Source organism: Dipteris shenzhenensis, chromosome 7 (genome assembly GCF_047967505.1).
Source record: "Dipteris shenzhenensis isolate YYH24624 ecotype China chromosome 7, Dip_SZ_1.0, whole genome shotgun sequence".
Lineage (NCBI taxonomy): Eukaryota > Viridiplantae > Streptophyta > Polypodiopsida > Gleicheniales > Dipteridaceae > Dipteris > Dipteris shenzhenensis.
Genome location: NC_141602.1, coordinates 31,958,336 through 31,977,155, shown reverse-complemented (window position 1 = coordinate 31,977,155; position 18,820 = coordinate 31,958,336). Strand labels below are relative to the sequence as shown.

General features: G+C 42.5%; 1 protein-coding gene across 1 annotated transcript in view; it reads right to left on the bottom strand.

The window, feature by feature from the left end:
• Positions 1-10,043: 10,043 nt before the first annotated feature.
• The window catches only part of LOC147900230 (uncharacterized), a 41,597-nt gene continuing 32,820 nt past the window's right edge, over positions 10,044-18,820 (bottom strand). The window contains exons 2-4 of the mRNA XM_087376955.1: positions 12,018-12,140; positions 10,861-10,980; positions 10,044-10,771 (exon numbers count right to left, since the gene is read on the bottom strand). Of these exons, the coding sequence (XP_087233081.1) occupies positions 10,707-10,771; positions 10,861-10,980; positions 12,018-12,140 (308 nt within the window). The 3' untranslated portion in view covers positions 10,044-10,706. The remainder of the gene's footprint in view (positions 10,772-10,860; positions 10,981-12,017; positions 12,141-18,820) is intronic.

Genomic DNA, 18,820 nt, shown 5'->3' with positions numbered 1-18,820 from the left:
AGTTGTTGTATTGGAATTGCCTGAGGAGCTGGATTGGGCGCTCTTGGATATGGTCATGGATTTGGATTCCTAAGTAATTGTGGGACTTGTGTCCGAACGAGAACATGATTCAGCCTCAAAGCTAGGGGCACTTGTGCAAGTGTTGGTTGCCTGTACATTGGCATGGGTGCCGGTTGGTACTGTTGAGGTTGAGGTGGGTTGTTGTGCATGTTGAAGATGCAACTATTTTCATCACGGCCACCAATGATGTAGATATGGCACCATAACCTTGGCAGTGGATTTGCTTGTGCAGTGATCCTGGCTCTTAGGACCAAGCATTCTTTTTTTGTATGATTGGCCATGCAGTGTGGGCACCATACATTTTCTCTCCATGGATAAGTCTGAGGTGGCACGGCTGAGACATGTGAAGCTTTTGTTCCATGGCTTGCATCATCTCTTCTTTTAGCTTCATGGTCATGACCTCTAGGCAATCTTCATTAGACCTTTCTGTAGTGGTCTTGGATTTTCCCTTTTTAGAGTGCTTATCTCGTGCACTAGATCTTCTATCATCACTACTAGTGTCAGAGTCGATCATGCCATCCTCGATGTCAATGGCTCTGCCACATGAGCAACATTGAACATTTCATAACTGCTAATCTTTTTCATGTCTTTGCGGATTTTCTTGCTTAGACCTGCAATGAACCAGGCTGTGAGGTACTTAGCATCTGGGCGTGGGTCACATTTGGCAATTAATTGTTTCATCTTGCCCAGGTACGTGCGTACATCTTCTCGACGACCTTGCTCGAGCTTGCTTAGTTGGAGAGCGAGATCATCTTGTAGTCTCTCTGTTTGAAAGTGCCTCTTGAATTCAGTTTGAAGTAGGTCCCATGTGGCTCTTTCTTCCACTAGGAGTCTAGGTACCATTTAGAGGCTTCATCGGTTAAGGCCATGGGGAACCAAGCGGCCTTGGTTTTATTGGATTGATCTCCACCCGCTCGGCATGCAGCATCAAAATGTTGGAGGAATCGGGCTGGATCGCCCCTACCAATATATTTGGAAAGTTCGAGTTTTCCTAGGGGGCGCCTGCCTTGATTGTTATTATTGTTTTGCCAAAATTGTTGCAAAGAATTGTTCCCCTTCGCATGGAGGTCAATATCCCCATCATCGCGATGGTGCCTGGCCATGTTGTGTCATGGAGGAGTTAAAGGGATTTCCTAAATTTCAGGGGGATAATCGGGGTAGAGGATTGTTAGAGGCATTGGTTGCAATGTTGTATGCAGATTTGGTGAGTGTTGGTGTCAGAGGCATTGGCCGAAATGTAGCTGCATGCAGATTTGGCGAGAGGTGCAATGAGTGTCTCTGCCGCAAGTGCGAGTGTTGATGTAGTTGTGTTATTGGGTTATAGATGTGTTAGTGTTATAGGGACTGTTGTGTTAATAATGTGCCTAGGATTGTCCCACGTGTGTAAGGAAATGTGCCGGTGCAGATGGATCATCAATCAGTGGTCACGACGAAAATATACAAGAGAATTAGTGCAAAAAGAGGCCCACACAAGGGCACAAATTCACGAGTTCTAGGGATGCCAAAATGGTGTGCAATGTACTAGAAAAATGCAGTGTAGCGTGGCATTTTTGTGTGTGAAGCTGTGGTTTAAACGGGTCCAGTTTGGCCGCCAAACAGACGAGTTATGATGCTTTTTGTGTGTGTGTGGGGGGGGTTGCCTTGGTCAATAGGTTTAAGTTGGACTTAAAGTCTAATTGAGGGAGAGTAATTGACCTAGCTCAGTTGACCTAACTAGTTCAATCCAGTTGATCCTAAGTCAGTTTGTCTAACTGTTAGTTAGACACTAACCTAACTAGTGTTCTAATCGAATCGAGGTAAGTTCCTCCACTAACTACAGTTTTCCTAACCAACCCACCCAACTAACCTAAAGTATCACTAACCTATGCTAAACTAGCCTAAGTTAAATCTAACCTAACCTAGCTAGGATTAGGTTAGTGTTAGGTTAGGGTTTTTTTTTTTTAATACATAAAAAAAGGGGGGCGTCGGGCATCGGCTGAGGTGGGAGGTGGAGATGCAAGATGGAGGTGGGTCACCGAAGGAGGGGGGGAGAGGATTTGCAGGAGAGTAGGTGTGGGAGGGAGGGAGAGGAGGCCCTGGAGAGGAGGTTGCAAGCACGAGGCGCCACTTGACTGGCTGCCACCGCCTCTGGCGGGTGCCTTAGGCTGCCTTGTAGCCTTTAAGCAAGGGATTAAGCCCTTGCTATTAGGACTTAGGATTAGGAAGGGAGGTTGGATGGCACGGGGGGGTTGGGGGGGGTAGGGGAACAGAGAGGGGGGGGTGGAGGGAGAGGGAGGGGGGGGTGGAGGGGGAGGGGGAGGGGGACGGGATGGAAGGGGGGGGGGTTGGGGGGGGTGGACGGGATGCAGGGGGGGTGGAGGGGGAGGGGATGGAGGGGGGGGGAAGGGGGGAATGTGGTGGAGGGGATGGATGGGGGGTGGAGGGGGGATGGAAGGGGGGTGGAGAGAGGGCTGGAGGAGGGGTAATGGTGGGGGAGGAAACTTGATGGACGGAAATCCAATTGAGGAAGAAATGGTCACCTTAATGCTCTCCAAGTCTTTCTCGATGTAACAGGATTGTTGAGGGTGAATGGACGGTGTGTGGATGGCTAGGTTATTGCTGCGAGAAGGGCTCGAAATAACTCACCGTGTGAGGATGGGAGTAGGGTGGTGGTCAATGGAGAGGGCATTAGGAAATAAGGAAATTCATTTTAGGGCCCTCTAGGAAATTCACTATTTACCTATTTTTGTTGCACTCAAAATATGGGAAATGCCATAAAATACAGATACTTACTACAAAAATGTCAGTCTAGTATGCAAGCTTCACATTAAGTGCATATATATAAGATCCTTGATTTTTTGCATAGAATTTGGTGATTCTAACATTGCCAACGCATCTAGAGCGGGCCAAAACCCCCATATCAACCCTGGAGACACCGAAAACCGATGCCCAGAGGTTCAAAAAAGGGTAAAAATCCTCGAAATAGGGGATTTGCTCAAAAACGTGATTTGGCCAGTTGGATGGACACGCTGGCGATGTCAGAATCACCAAATTATATGCAAAAAATTATCTTTTGAAGATCATGTATGTCAGACATAATAAAAGAAAAAGATTTTGAATATGACTTATTTCATATTTTTACATGGTTTTTGGTATTTTTCCAATGTTACATTGGCCCTCTTCTGATTGGTCAAGAGCCTATTTTTCTAAACCCTAAAAGGCCCCAAAATGAGCTCCCTTTTTTCCTAATGGAGGAGGGTCTTGCATAGGGCTCTGAATGGGGAAGACATGGAGGCTAGATGTGAAAGAAGAAGAATGAGGGGGTGGAGTGGGTTTTTATAGGAATGGGCGTAGGGTTAGGGTCAAACCCTAAACTCCTCCCGAGCCATAACTTTTCATGGTTAGCTCGGATCGCTCTTTTGTAAAAAGGTGAAATGTTCAAAAGCTCTATGTATTCGTGTCCATTACCTAGCTAATTTGTTCTTCAAGTGGGTTATTTTTAAGAAAGAAAGAAAATTTCTTAAGGTAGTAACCCAAGGTTGATGCTTGGGATTGATATGTTTGGCTAGAGTTGGAGATTTTTTAAAAACTCTCCTTGCCCTTGAGTGTTCGGTTCGTGAAAGTTCATAGGAGTTTATTTTTTACACATACTTGTGTATGTTTACTCGTTACTTGAGACGCTAGTCTCCCCGACGATGGCACCAAATGTTGACTCTTTCCCACGACTTCCGTAGGAAGAGCAGGGTATTCTCAGTATGCAGGGTTCCGAGGCTTTTTGTCACGTATAGATATATCGATGTCATCGTTTGTAGTATAAGTGTAGCTTAGGACCTCGAATCATATTTTGGTGAGAGATGTATGCTTAAGTGTGGTAAGCGAACATAGTGCAAGCATGTGTGAAAGGATCATGCTCATCATGGTTGGGGCGATCTAAGCTTTCGTCTTCATTGGGGGTTGAAGGGTTTAGGAGGAGTTTAAGGGTTTAGAAGGAGGTTCCAAGGTTCAGAGAGAGGTTCTAGATTTTAGAAGAGGTTTAAGGGTTAGAAGGAAGATCCAAGGTTTAAAGTAGAGTACATGGTGGAGAAGAACTTGTCTCCCTCATAGATCATGGAGGTCAAGGGTTGAGGAACTAAGGGCTTAGGGGGAGCATAGGAGTGGGAGAGGAGGAAGGTGTAAGAGCATGGGGGGAAAGGAGAGAGAGGAGGAGGAGGAGGAGGAGGAGGAGGAGGAGGAGGAGGAGGAGGAGAAGGGAGGAGGAGGAGGAGGAGGAGGAGGAGGAGGAGAGGGAGAGGATGGGTTGTAAGGTTGGAGGAGAGGGGAGGAGGAGTGGCAAGGTTAGGACATGCTTTTGGAAGTGGAGTGCAAGGAAGCATGGACACTTGAGAAAATTGCTTGGAATACCAAAGTAGAACTCAACACAATGCCCCAAAGAGTGTGGGCTTCATTTCATTATGGGGTATTTATACAAGTTGGAGAGCTTGTCTCTTTGCATGTAGGAATTATAAGACATTCTCTCTCTACATGTTGAACTTGCATATAGAAGTTGCATGTAGGAGTTGCAAGTTGCATGTAGAACTCACATGTTGCAAGATGCATGTAGAACTCATATGTAGAACATGCATGTAGGAATCGCATGTAGGACTTGCATGTAGAACATGCATGTAGGAATCACATGTAGGACTTGTATGTAGAACATGCATGTAGGAGTTGCAAGTAGAACTTGCATGTTGAGGATTCCTAAAAGAGATTATTCCTAGACTTATGCAAGTACAACCAGAGCTTTGCCGCTACTCTACACACACATTCTGTACTACCTAAGTCCATGTTTTTATAGAGACAACAATAAGGATAGCTTTTTCCTCGTGTGACTATGAGCCTTGACCATGTAGTGTTTGATATGACAAAAAGCTTCCAAGGGGATGTGTATTAAAGAGGATGGGCATTCCCTAAAGACTTCAAACAACTATATTCAAAGATTGCTAGAGTTAGGTTAGGCAAGCTTTTAGAAAGTGGCCGAAGTCCATATTCCCCTTCTGAAATTTCTTTGTTAGTCCATTGTGTAGCAGTCTCAAACACACCAAAAAATTCAAACTACCATGTGTGGAAGGGCTCCAAAGATAACATTGGATTATGTGGCATACGGTCTGTAGCTTTGGATTGCCCAATTGCTTACAATTGTCACATTTGCAAGCAAAGCACCATGCACCCTTGATCACAATTCAGCTTGGAAATTTTGTTGGGATGTCACCTCTCTAGTAAATGACCCCCAATCTTGAAGGGATTCCTACAACACTAAAGTTTGTCCATGACTCAACACACCAACAAATTACCTAGCCAATCCCCATGTGGTAAAGTTGTCCCACAATTACCATGAAAGCCTTACTATAGATTTCCCATTGTCATCTTTAAGGGCTCAACACGCCCTTATAAAAAATTGTAAGGAATAAATGACAAAGGGAAAGGATATATCCTATTCAACTTTCAATAATCCACATGTGCTTGTAGCTTCCCATTCTTCTTTGGCACAATGAAAATTGGTGAAACCAAGGTAAAATTATCAATTGGGGACATGAATTCATGAAATCTTGGATCAACTCAATGTTCTCAAGTTTCAATTTATGAAGATTTTTCTATACATCTAGTTTATTAATTTCTCTTCAAAATCATCTCAAGGTCTCCTGTAATCTCCTCCCAAGATCAAATATATCCCACCAATGACTAGCTAAACCCCTATTGCAAACCACACATTTTATGCAAAACGCAAGGCAAGGGTATAAGGGAAATAGTTCATATAGTCTACCTTGGGGCTACATCCACCATTTGAACACCCTCATTGGAATGCAAAAAAGGATCCTCATCTCTACTCCTTTGGAATCCTTAAATTTTACTTTTCGATGGGTGAAAATGCCATCTTTACCCTAGCTAATTGCACAAGTTGTGGCTGGACTTTGGCTTGCTTGGTGTGTAGGGCTTCATCTTGCATTCCCTTGCTTGTAGCTAGGAGCACGTCCTTCCCCTCATCTATTCATAACTCATGGGTGGGTTCTTTGTTTCTTATGGAATCCTTCACACCTTGTGATTCCCCTTGCATGGAGTTGCACTTGGGTCCTATCTCTTTGGAGGGCTCTCTCAAGTGGTCTTCTTAGGCCTCCATAGATTTATTTAGGCTTGAGCATTTTGATATAGGGATTCTTATTATTCAATAAGGCTATCTATCATTCCATTGCCTTCTTGAGTTGCCGCATGCCTTTTTATGCCTCTTTGTATGCTCAATTTGTGCTATTGACTCTTTCACCTTATTGTCTATTTCCAAATCATCCTCAAATTTGTGCTTGGTCCATCTACAATATGTATGAAACTTCATTGACATAAACTCTCTACCTTTGTTAATCAAAAATATATCCAGTCTCCATCTCATCTCAAGTTCTACCCTTGCATTCAAAGCTGGTTGAATGTGTGAGACTTCTTTGATAGCATATAAATCCATATCATCAAGTTGTACTCCTAGATTAATGCAAGTATATGGATTTCGCTCTACTAATCTTGTAGGCATTGGCACAAAGATCTCAAAGTTTGTTTTACTTTCTTTCAAGAGAAGAGAATTTCTTATTAATTCTTGAAAAATCAAATATACAGATCTATCAATTGTGGGTTTCTCATCATGGAGGAAATGCTAGCAAAAGAATTGATTGTCTAATCAATGTATTTTCACAAAACCTAGCATTGCCAAGCGAATCCTCGAAACACAGATGTCATAGTTAAGCAACTATATTGGTTTTGTTCCCTCTTCATGTCCACCATCAGAACGGATCTCGCTATTTCTTGCTTTCCAAAAAAGCCCAAAAGTCCTCGTGTCTACCAATGATTAGTGGGAGCCCATTCCCCATCTCTGTAGTGCACTCGAAGTACCTATCAACTCAAATAAACTTGGGACTCAGGACTCTCCTCTTCATACATCATGCAACCCAGCCACCTCAATGAGCGAAGGCATCTCTGCATACTCACAATTTTACATAGTATAGCACAACAATTGTGGCCAATTGAATTTTTGAATTCAGGCTAGTCAACTTAGTCGATTGCCCAGTAATAGCCTCTTCATCATTTGCAATGACTCAAAAAATATTTATCATACATAAATAAATAGTAAAGTATCACAAATTTTAAAGTAATATTTGCACATAAAAGGCTAGGAAAAAGCCTTGATTAAAGCTTGATTAGGGTCCATCCATCATTTGCACTAGAAACAATGGACATTCTAGATGATACTTTGTGTGTCTTAGTTGGGGATGCCTACTAAGCCTATATTTTTCCATGCTAGATGTGTTTAGTATCATGGATGATTTTGTGTACATACTAGGATTATTAGTCTTGTGTTTGATTATTGTATATTAATCACAATTATATTGGGATTCATTGATTAGGTGACTCAAGGGTGATTCATTCAATTGATTCTTCTTACTAATATGATTGCACCTACAGGTGATGGAGCTTATGATTAGGATTGGAGGTGGTGTGAGGATACCAATTGAGGTGTCACACAATGCACATTATATAGCCATGGGTCAATTTTCATATCTACATTATTATTATTATTATATGCCATGGGATATATTTTGTTTATTAGGACATAAATACTTTTTGGATAAATCAAGCCTTAAGGGTCTATGTAAAAGAATCCCTTGTATTCAATAAACAAGGGATAGTTTGGATATGTTATTTTTGGTTGTGTATGTTTTAAATGAAAAGATCTCATATAGTATAAATGAAGAAGCATAAGCCACTGATTAGGGGGGAAGATTGTACCTAGTCAAAATCACCATCTCTTGTTGTCATTTTGTATCTTTTAATTGATCAATTGGTGCTTTGTGTGTTGAAGAATATTCTATTTTGGTTTCAATAATCATCAACCAAATTTACATTATAGAGTGAAGCATATGCACTTTTGGTTGAAGAATATTCTATTTTGGTTTCAATAATCATCAATGAACATTACATTATAGAGTGAAGCATTTACACTTTTGGTTTATAATAACCCCAAACGTCAAAGTATATTAAATAAAGAGTACCTCTTTCTTTGGTTGGTCTTCGACAAAAGATAGCCTACTTTCCAGGGCAACATGCTTCACAAAGCTTTCCAAGAAATCTAAGCTTGCAATACCAATTGCCATATTTTGATATCTAGGTTAGGTCAAAGTTTTGAAGTTGATATATCCATATATTATATGCTTCACAAAACTTTCCAAGGAATCTAAGTCTTGCAATATCAATTGCCATATTTTGTTCTCTGGGTTAGGTCAAAGTTTTGAAGTTGATATATCCATATATTATATGCCATAATTGTAAAACTTGCAATGGTTGACACTCTAATAACATGGCATGATGATTTGATATTGATGCTAGCATTTTGAATAATCTACCTTCTTTGACTACTTTTCCAAAAAATTGATATCCTTGTGAACAAAACTAGAACTCAACATTTGTGTATGGCTTACCTTTGTTTTGAGTTAGTTCTGTGTTTGTGTTTTCTTTTTCCTTTGGATTCATCTTTGATTATCAGTTCATTTCCATCAAAGATAAGCTCTATTATTTATCCAAGTGGTAAGAGATTCATGCTAACTTTGGGAACATAGAGTAAATTATTTATCAATCCTTGGCATCCCATGGTTTATCCACAGGTACCTTGCCTTCTCCTTGAATGGGCTATGGGGTACTGTCAAATATGTAGATCATCATTGTAAAGTTTTTAACGATATGTCTTTTCATATGAGATGATGCTCCACTGTCAACATATCATGGATCCTAACCATTTTCCTTTGCATTGCTTTTTATGTTTCAAAGTAATCCTTACCTTGTTGAACGCTACTAGAGTTTCTATTTCTTGATGTTGAGTGTATTAAATGCCATGTGTACCAAAGTTTTCATATTGATGATGATTGGCATGTTCTCTTATTTATCTTGTACCTAGGATGTAAGTTCTCACTTTAATAGGCCTTGTGTTTGACTATCTTGTTTTGGCAAGTTGAGACGACTTGTAGTATGGGTCTAGCTTATTGATTCATCTGTCAAGAAAGATTCAAGAATCGAAGGCAAATAAAAACATTCTCTATAGATTATACTTACCGCAATATTTTTTTATGCAAAACTTTTGTACTAAAAGAGCCCGATTAGCATATATGTTCTTTAATGCCACATCCTGGTTTTTCCTATTGAATAGATTTTTGTGTTTGAACCTTGCGTGCTACATTTGTTAGGTTTAGTTCAAGATTGTCAATTGACTATATATTCACTTCTTTAGGTCCTTCTTTAGGTCAATTGATTATACATTCTTTAGGTCCTTCTTTTCCTCCTTGTTTTCTTGTTGACTTTCCATTGAGCACAAGTTATTGGTAGGTGATTCTTTTGAATAAATTGGCAAGTTGCTCACATTACTATTAGTGTGTTCTGATGATTCCATAAGGTTTAACCAATACATGTCGGTGGAGATAGAAATGCCTTCACTTGCGCCATTGAAAACTTGCTCCTTTCAAATTCTACTTCAATGACTCGTCATTCTCAATTGATTTTCCAATCATCTTTGCATGTTGCAAGTCATCTATGTATATCCTATGCTGCTCTACATGTCATGTGAATATTTTCCCTCCCCTTCTCGCTTCTCACAAATTTTGAAAATCACTGTTTATCGGAGCTCCCACCTTAAGTTTCAAAAAATAAAATTCTTCCGAAGATCACACCTAACGCACTTAAAATGCTACGCACCTAAAAACTTGTACAACCTTTGTCACATATTAAATTTTCACAAAGCAAACGAAGAAAAAAGGAGAGGAAGAAAGGAGCTTATAAGAGACTTTAAACAAAATTGAAAGTAAATTAGGAAAATAAAAATAAAAATAACTCGGTAGACACGCAGCAAGTGGCAGTTGCAACTCACCACTATTCAAGGCTGTAGTTCCAATGTACCTCTGGTGGATAGACCAGCATGATCCAAAGGAAAAACTCACAAACTCAATTAACATCTGAAACTTGCCTCTGCCTTCACATTAAAACAATTCAGATAAAGCCAATTGCCCATGTGATGCATCTAGTTTGCACATTGATTCTTTGTTAAAGGATTCGCAGGTGTAAAACCCAGAATATATCCACCGTTTACTCCATTGGGAAAATTTGAAAATGTCGTGACAATCCTGTAAAATTGACTCAGCTACTCGGATAGAGCTGCTAGCTTATTCTAGACACCATATATCCTGCACTATAGCAATGAGCTTCAAGGCCACAACCATTTTCTGGCAGCGCGGACAAATGTAATAAAATGCTGTAATATCCTTTATTCTCCTAGAGAAGCAATTCTTCTTGCTTCACACGTAAAGAACCATCAAATCGCAAGAGTCGGAACTTCCCGATGATCTTCCAATGATGATTAAAGCCTTTTGCTGTTTCAGTTAGGCTTTTAATTGCAGCATCACAGTACTAAACTAGAATAATTTCTACACAATGAATCACATAATTTGATACATTCTGCCTATGAATTAGGTTACATAGCTGTCGAAGACATAAAACTTGAAGATTGAACCCAAAACACCAGATATGAGGAACCCCTGTCATATGACAACTCTACTGTTTATGTCACAGGAAAGGGTGAACTCTTCCATTCGTCCCATCAGAAAGATCAATCAATCGTCTTTAATAATATTAACAGGCTCACTCAAAACGTACTTTGGTAAGTCGTACTTCGCCCCTGCACAGATAAAATTATGATTAAGCATTAACTTTGGGTAATAAGCAACATCACCAAGAAATAAGATGGGCATCAGGTTGATTGACTACCTCTTTCATCGTAGCAAGTAGACATGTCTTCTGAGGTGACAATGATCCCGGCACTATCTACTATCGCCTGTGCAAGACTCAGCTCAGCCTCTGCAGCTGCATGAAGAGCATCCCAGATCTCTGTGATACAAAAAGCACTCATCAGAAGAGTGCATAGACTCACAAAAAAGGAGAAGGAATAAAGGAATCACAAACTCCCTCTTGACAAGATTTCCATGAAGAATGCTACACTAGAGTGCCTCATATGAGTGCAGGTGCATGTGTATATGCCATCAACACCCAAAAGTGCACAGACACTACATGTATCAAGGTGCATGCCATGCTCGGATGCCAGTAATGTTGACTCAAGAACCTCTGTTTGGCAATTTGAGCCACCATATTAGAAATAAGCATAATGTGATCAACACCCTATGCATTCAAAGACAAATTACACTTACTAGCGTGTTTCTTTCATGGTGGAAAAAATTGTGGCAGAGGATAATAAGTTAGGACCACCTTGGGTGTAGACACTGATTATTATTCATTTTAAAAACCAGTAATGTTGACTCAAGAACCTCTGTTTGGCAATTTGAGCCATCATGTTAGAAATAAGCATAATGTGATCAACACCCTAAGCATTCAAAGACAAATTACAGTTACTAGTGTGTTTCTTTCATGGTGGAAGAACTTGTAGCAAAGGATAATAAGCTAGGACCACCTTGGGTGTAGACACTGATTATTATTCATTTTAAAAACCACCAAAGCAAAGGGAAGATGGCAACGGCCATATTGAACATGATGTCAGCATCCTATGGTGGGTGTAGAATAGAACATAAACACGTGCTCTCTCTGTCTCACACACGAGCACTTGTGTGTATAAAGATTATCGTGTTAAGCTTGTCAGAACTCTTTATGAGAAGGGCAGGCTCGGCCATGACAAGGTTAACAGAAAATGATGTGTATAAGAACACTCAAAAAGAGGAGCATAATGAAGAGATCAGTTTTGTATTAACCAATGGCCTAAAGACATAATCACTATAAGGTATCTAAAGGAGTTTCATGATTCCCTCTATACAATGGGACCTTGGTCCACCAAAAAACTAGAAACAAAATTACACTAAGACAGAATTACAGTAGTTATCAACCACAAAACTAGAAAGAAATGCTGACAGCATTACCTCTGTTGCCCCCATAATGAGGAGCTGTATCCCAAAACTCATCACGCATTTGCTTCAATTGTGCTCGTGTGATGGGTTCCGAATGTGTCCAAGGCCTTGGTCTTTTCAGCTTCTTTCCAAGGCCTACCACAAGAGAAATCATACTCAGAGATTCAAGTTTCAAGATTAAATTTGAAAAAGAGGGGAAGAGGTCATGCTAAGGCACGATTAAGAAACTTGACTGTAAGCCACAAATTTAAAAGCTTTGTTCACCGAACAAATACAATGATTCGTTACGCAAAGTTACAAAATTCCAATGAATTGTTTAGAATATGAAATCAAATGCCAATCCTTAAGCAAGCTATCAAGAACAAGCAAAAAGGATGAAATGCTACTATGGGCTCTCTAATTGTAGCATTTGTAATGGCATACTTCAACTAACTAATGGGTCTAATGAATTAAAAAATTCATTATCTACACATTCTAGCATCGGATTTCCATGGGATTTGTTCCACCAGGTTTGTAATTTTGTTTGTCAATTACTTCTGCATTCAACAATTGCATTTGATATGCAGAACTCCAAGAATTTGCAAGATTTAGTGGGAAAAATAATAGGTGTTAGTTCATTAGGCTAACCTAATTAACTAATCTATTTAAGTTAACTAATCCATTAATCGGCTACCTCGTTTTGAGGTTGCTACTCTTGGAGAGAGCTTCAGCTACTGCGAATGCTCCTACCCCCCCCCCCCGCTCCCGTCTACCTCCCTCGCGCCGCGTGGCCCCCTCCCCCCTTCCCTTCCTTCCCCTCCTCCGCCTCGCACCGCGCTGCCGCCACCCTCCCTCCTCCCCTCCTTCCTTCTCCGCCTCCTCCTCGCGCTGCGCTGCCACACCCCTGCCTCCCTTCCTCCCCCTTCCCCACCTTTGCACCGCGCTGCCAACCCCCCCCCTCCTTCCTCCCCTCCTTCCTTCTCCGCCTCCGCCTCGTGCCGCGCTGCCACACCCCCGCCTCTCCTCCTTCCCCTTCCCCGCCTTGGCGCCGCGCTGCCACCCCCTCCCTTCCCTCCCTCCTCCCTTCCTTCCCCTCCTTCGCCTCTTCTCTCTCCCCGCTGCCGTCTCTCCTCCCCCCGCTTCCTCCTGCGCCTCCCTCCCTCCTTTCCTTCCCCTCCTCCGCCTCCATTCCTCCCTCCCTCGCCTTGCCGTTTCTTTTCCCCCGCCTTTTGGAGCTTTCACAGTTAGTCGGTGCGGTATGGCGGCCGTAAGCCCGGAAACGGTGGCCAAGAGCACTTGAAAAAAAGGTACAAAAGGTACAGCCAGTGCAACAGTATGAGCAGCCAGCACAAGGCCTTGGTTTGGGTACTTCTACTCCTCAAAATAATAATGTGCAGTCCATAAATGTGGCTCAACCACCTCAGCCATATTTGAGGCAGCAACCTGAATATTTTGGTACAGATTCTATCTTTGATGCTATGTTGATTCCATCGCCAATTGGGCATAGAAAGCAAGCCATGTATGACAATGTGGGAATGCAACCAGGCATGCAAGCCACAGCATATGCTCCCATGCCTAATGTTCAGCCAAGCATGGCTCTCCCTAGTGAAGGAAATGCTGCAAATATACAACCATCTTTGGGACAGCCAATATCACATGTGTATAAAGAATTTAAGGATGGTGGTTCTCATGTCAAGTTTGATACATATAATGGAGTATAGGATAGGTACAAAGCCCTCACATTCCTTCAACGGTTTGATGCTGCATTTCTTGGGGGTTTGTTTACAGAAGCATCCAAGATGAGGAAGGTCGCTACATTTTTGAAAGGCAATGCACTTAAGTGGTACACCAACCTTATGCTTCATGGAGAAGCACCTGTTACTTGGCTGGAATTTAAGCAAGTGTTCTTTTCTACTTGGCTTACTCCAACTTTTGAAGTTGAGGTACTCACACTGGCATGACTTGTCATACAAACTTTGCAAGAATCTTGATGATTACACCCAGAGATTTTGGGATGTTTTGCTGCCATTGAGCTCTTACAGGCATGTTTCTTTGAAAGAGCAAATAGAGAAGTACTGTTGTGGATTGCCTAGTGAGCTACGTAATTATTGCATCAAAACCAAGGTGGGTTCTATGACTCAATTGATTGAGAATGCAAGGACAGCATATGCATGGATGCAGGAGAAGAATTTGGGCTTTATGGACAGCAAGAAAGAAGACAACAAACGGGCTGCCAAACACCAAGATAAGGACATCAAATCTGAAAATAAAAATTATGGCAAACAACCGTTTCAAAAGGGAGGAAAAGCCCAATTCAAAGCTGGTCAAAGGCATGGACAGAGCCTAATAAACAGCCCCGTACCAAGTTATCTGATGAAGAGAAAAAGTCACTCATGGAGCAAAACAAATGTTTTATATGCAAAGGAGAGGGACACCGCTCTTATGATTGCCCATTCAAGAAAAGAGACAGGTCAGATGATGATAAGAATGGTGATAAACAGGCTCATCGGAAGGGCAAAAGGCCTAAACCTTCCGCAGGACTTCTTCCAGATGTGATTGGGAGTTTGCCACATGCACATGATGAAGAGGAAACGAAAAAGACTGAGATGTGCAGAGCATGGGGAAAAATCAGAAATCAGAATTGTTTGTTTTTCTTTGATTCTGGGGCAAAGGCGAATTTCATAACTCCTGATATGGCCCCAAAAATTAGCATAACTTCCTCATATGAGGTCCAAATTTAGCCCTCCAAGTACTCAAATCCATTGGCATAAGTCATCTAGAGCCATCTATAAGGTTAGAATCCTTAAATTCTAGCTTATAAAAAACATGTGGATGGCATTGAAGTCATGAAAATGGTAGCATGGGCTAATATTTGTAACTCTACCCTAGGAAATATTCAACCAATGACCTTGACTTCCATAACTCGCTAGGGAAAAGATTCGCCCGATGACCTACACTTCCATAACTATGCTCCCCTCTTAAAGGTTACCCTATTCCTCAATTAGATATCAAGATTGCATTTTTGAACGAGGGCCTCCCAGAAGACGTCATGTATCTCAACCATTAGTTTTGTAGAGCAAATTTGTGCACAGCCCAAAGACTTCACATTGGTAGGTTGTGAAGCAAGTTCTTAATACCTACAAGACACTCGGTTGGATTATTGTTTCCCAATGGGACGGGATGGCATTTACACGCTTACAACGGATCAGATTGGGCTGGTGATTTTGACACTAGGCAGTCAACTAGTGATAATTGTTTCTTCCTCAAACATTCATTCATTTCTTGGTTGAGCAAGAAACAATCAACGGTTGCTACCTCACCATATGAAGCTGAGTACAGGACAGCTTTCACAACCACGACGGAATGTGTGTTGGGGTAAAGGCACTGGCCACCCTATGTAAACAGTACTTTATGTTGTACTTTAGTGTAGGACACTTAAGTACGCTAAGTACACATTTGTACTTAGCTGTACTTAAGGGTTACTACCTTATCCATAATATATAAAGTGTGTGCTTGGGGAGGTACCACTCACTCATTGTGATTATCCCCACTATTGTGTGTGTGCAGTGAGTCAACTCCTACTCCCTACTCTATCTCCCTCTCCATATCTCAACTGGTATCAGAGCTAAGGCTCCTCCCTTCATCCTCTCCATCCTCACGGGCATTGCGGGTTCTCTCTCTCTCAACCAACGGGCTGGAACAGGGAGCTCACTCTCTTTCATCGCGAGGAAGGCGCGCAGCAAAGGCTGTACGCGCAGCTATCAAACACGCATCGAACCGGGCGGCATTGCTTGGGCGAGCGTGTGCAAGGCGGAGAAGCGGCGGCGAAGGCGCGGGCGAGCAAAGCTGCAAGGCGCAGCAGCAAGGGCGAGCTGCAGCGTAAGAGCTGCAGGTGGGCGAGCTACAGCCGGGCGAGGACAGCAGTCGAGCAAGGTCAGCTGCAGCCCCGCAGCCGACCACAGTCGGCCAAAGGCCGCCGACATCCGTCGGCCACATCGCCGTACCAGCCCCCCCCTTCTTCCGGCTCCTTTTCGTGACAGACGAACAGCAGCAACGGCTGCACTCATCTCCGACAAAGTACAGCCATTTTCGCACAAATTGGTACAGTGTGATACACGCAGCGTACAAGTACAACGCGGGTGCAACGTAAATTGCGGGCACACGCAGCGTTCAAGGACGTGAAATATTTTGCACGGGTACAAGTGTAGCGGCGCAAACGCAGTCCTGTGTTTCACGGTGGCACGCATTTTCGTGTGCACCAAAATCTGTAATTTTCTGTGTTTTTCGAGGTGGGCACGTTTTCCCATACGCAGGTTGGAGGTGTACAACGCTGCAGGGAAGTACGCATTGTACTCCTGCGCGTCTTTCCTCAACTCGTGTGGGAGGAGTGTCACATCATCCATTATTTGGATTTTTTCAGTTTGGGCACGCTTCCCTGTGCAGATTTTTGCGACGCAGCAAAGGTATGCAGGTACAACTGTACTTGCTGTATTTTTTCCTGTCATACGCAGATTTCAAACTGAAATTGCAGGTTTTCACTCTTTTCGAAGAAAAAGGACGCACTAGTGTGCGTGTATTATTGTAATTGCCAGGTACTTTGCTTTTCTTACGCATTGTACCCTTTGCTTACTGTCATTCCATTACGCATCGAGTACTGCAAATGCATGTACAGGTGCTACTGTGGCAAGGCATCACTCAACTCTGAGGCTTAGCTTATGCCGCAAACAGAGTTGAGACAGGTTATTCACTTGGCCAGTGAGGGTTGACACAGTGTATGCATTGTCAGATTTGCAGTGTGTATGCTTGACACTTGGGCAGAGGTTTATGCTTTTGTCAGTGTGTACCCGCACATGCAGTGATTGCAGGCAGTTGCATGATTTCTTTGGAAGATTGTGAACGACATTTCACAGAACAAATGCATTCCTAGAGCACATGCAGTGACTGATTATTTGGGGCTTTTACACTCTGTATTTCGATTTGGGGGGAAGCAACTGCTCCACTCATTCGACATTGGGAAGCGGTGCAGAGCAAGATTGTGACAAATTTCTCAGAAATTCAGATTCAAACAAGGGGCTTTTGTTGGCTTCCAGTCCTATACTGTATATTGCAGTATCAGGCCTGTTTCAAGTCAATAAACGTCACTTTAAAATCAGGATTTTTTGGGGGAACCGTGCCACATGCAGGCCTGAAGATTGTACGACAGTTTTGGGACTGTCATAACGCAGATTTCAAGTCTGTACTTGCTGTTATATCAGCATTGTATGCCTCATTATTGATCTCTATAGTTACTGGGCTGTTTTGTACGCTGTTTTAGTACAGCTGTACCGCATTTTATGCGCTCTGGAAGTGAAAAACAGGTTGTTGTACTGTTTCTGCAGCACGTGGGAGAAGTGGTTTATGCCACATAAACAGTAAGGGAATTATCTTGAAGCTTCCGCTTGCGGGAGATTATTTATTTGTGCGTGATTGCACGTTCATTCAGGGAGTCAGGCGGTTCCATTGAGGAACAAACTCTACTTTCTTTACCATGAGTTCCGGCAGCGACGTGTCGTCCTTGTTCCAGATAAAGAAGCTCGAAGGAGCTAAAAACTACGACATATGGAGGACACAATGCTACAATGTGCTGATGCAAAAGGACCAGTACAAGCCTATAAAGGAGAAGGGTGTTAAGCCCTCCAACGTTACTGATGAGCAGTGGGAGAAGATGGACAACTTGGCCATGTCGACCATTATGCTTACAGTTGTTGATTCACTGGTTGTAGGCATCAGGGATGAACCTACTGCGTGGAGGATGTGGCAACGTCTTGAGGATACTTATGCCAAGAAAAGTGCCACGGGAAAAGCTTACTGCCTGAAAAAGCTTGTTGGTCTTCAAATGAAGGAGGGGACACCTATGTCCACTCATATTATTGAGTTTAACAGCATATTCAGCCAGGTGATCAACCAGGGGTTGAAGCTCGATGATGAGCTGAAAGCTACACTCATCCTATGTTCTCTACCTGAGTCATGGGACACATTCAGGACTTCTACCAGCAACTCAAATACCATTCTGTTATTTGCAGATGTGGAGAGTGCTCTTCTACAGGAAGAGATGAACAGAAAGAACAATGCTGTTGGGAAGTCGAATGCTTTGAATGCACGCAGCAGGTCCAAGACACGTGGAAACTACAAAGAAAGAGAGAGGAGCAAGTCCCGCTCTAAAAGTGATCTTGTATGCAACTATTGCGGCAAGAAGGGACATATTGAGAAAAAGTTTTTTCAAAAGAAGAACGACCTGAGAGCCAAAGAAGGCAAGACTCAAGGCAAGTCTAAGGGCAAGGAAAAAGAGGAGCTGCATGTTACTTATGTTAGTGACAGTGACAGTGGACGTGAGATATGTTTCACCTCTTCACTGGAGGCTCATACACTTCATGCTGGTGATGGATCAGATATGCTTTCCTGGATTATAGATTCAGGTGCCTCCTTTCATGTTACACCCTGCAGAGATCTGTTTGTCAGATATGCAGGAGGGCAGAAGGGAGTTGTCTTTCTTGGTGATAACCATGCATGTTCAATCATTGGCATAGGTGATGTCAGGCTTGTTCTTGAAAATGGCCAACAGTTAATGCTCAAAGGAGTCAGGCATGTCCCTGAAGTGAAGAAGAACTTGATTTCCACAGGTTTATTGGATGACGATGGTTATCAGACCACCTTTGGCAGTCAGAAATGGAAAATCAGCAAAGGGGCAATGGCTATTGCCAGGGGTCCTGAGGTTGATACTTTGTATTCACTTCATGCTGGACATTGTCCGCATTCCGATGTAAATGCCGCCGAGCTGCCAAAGATTTCATTGTGGC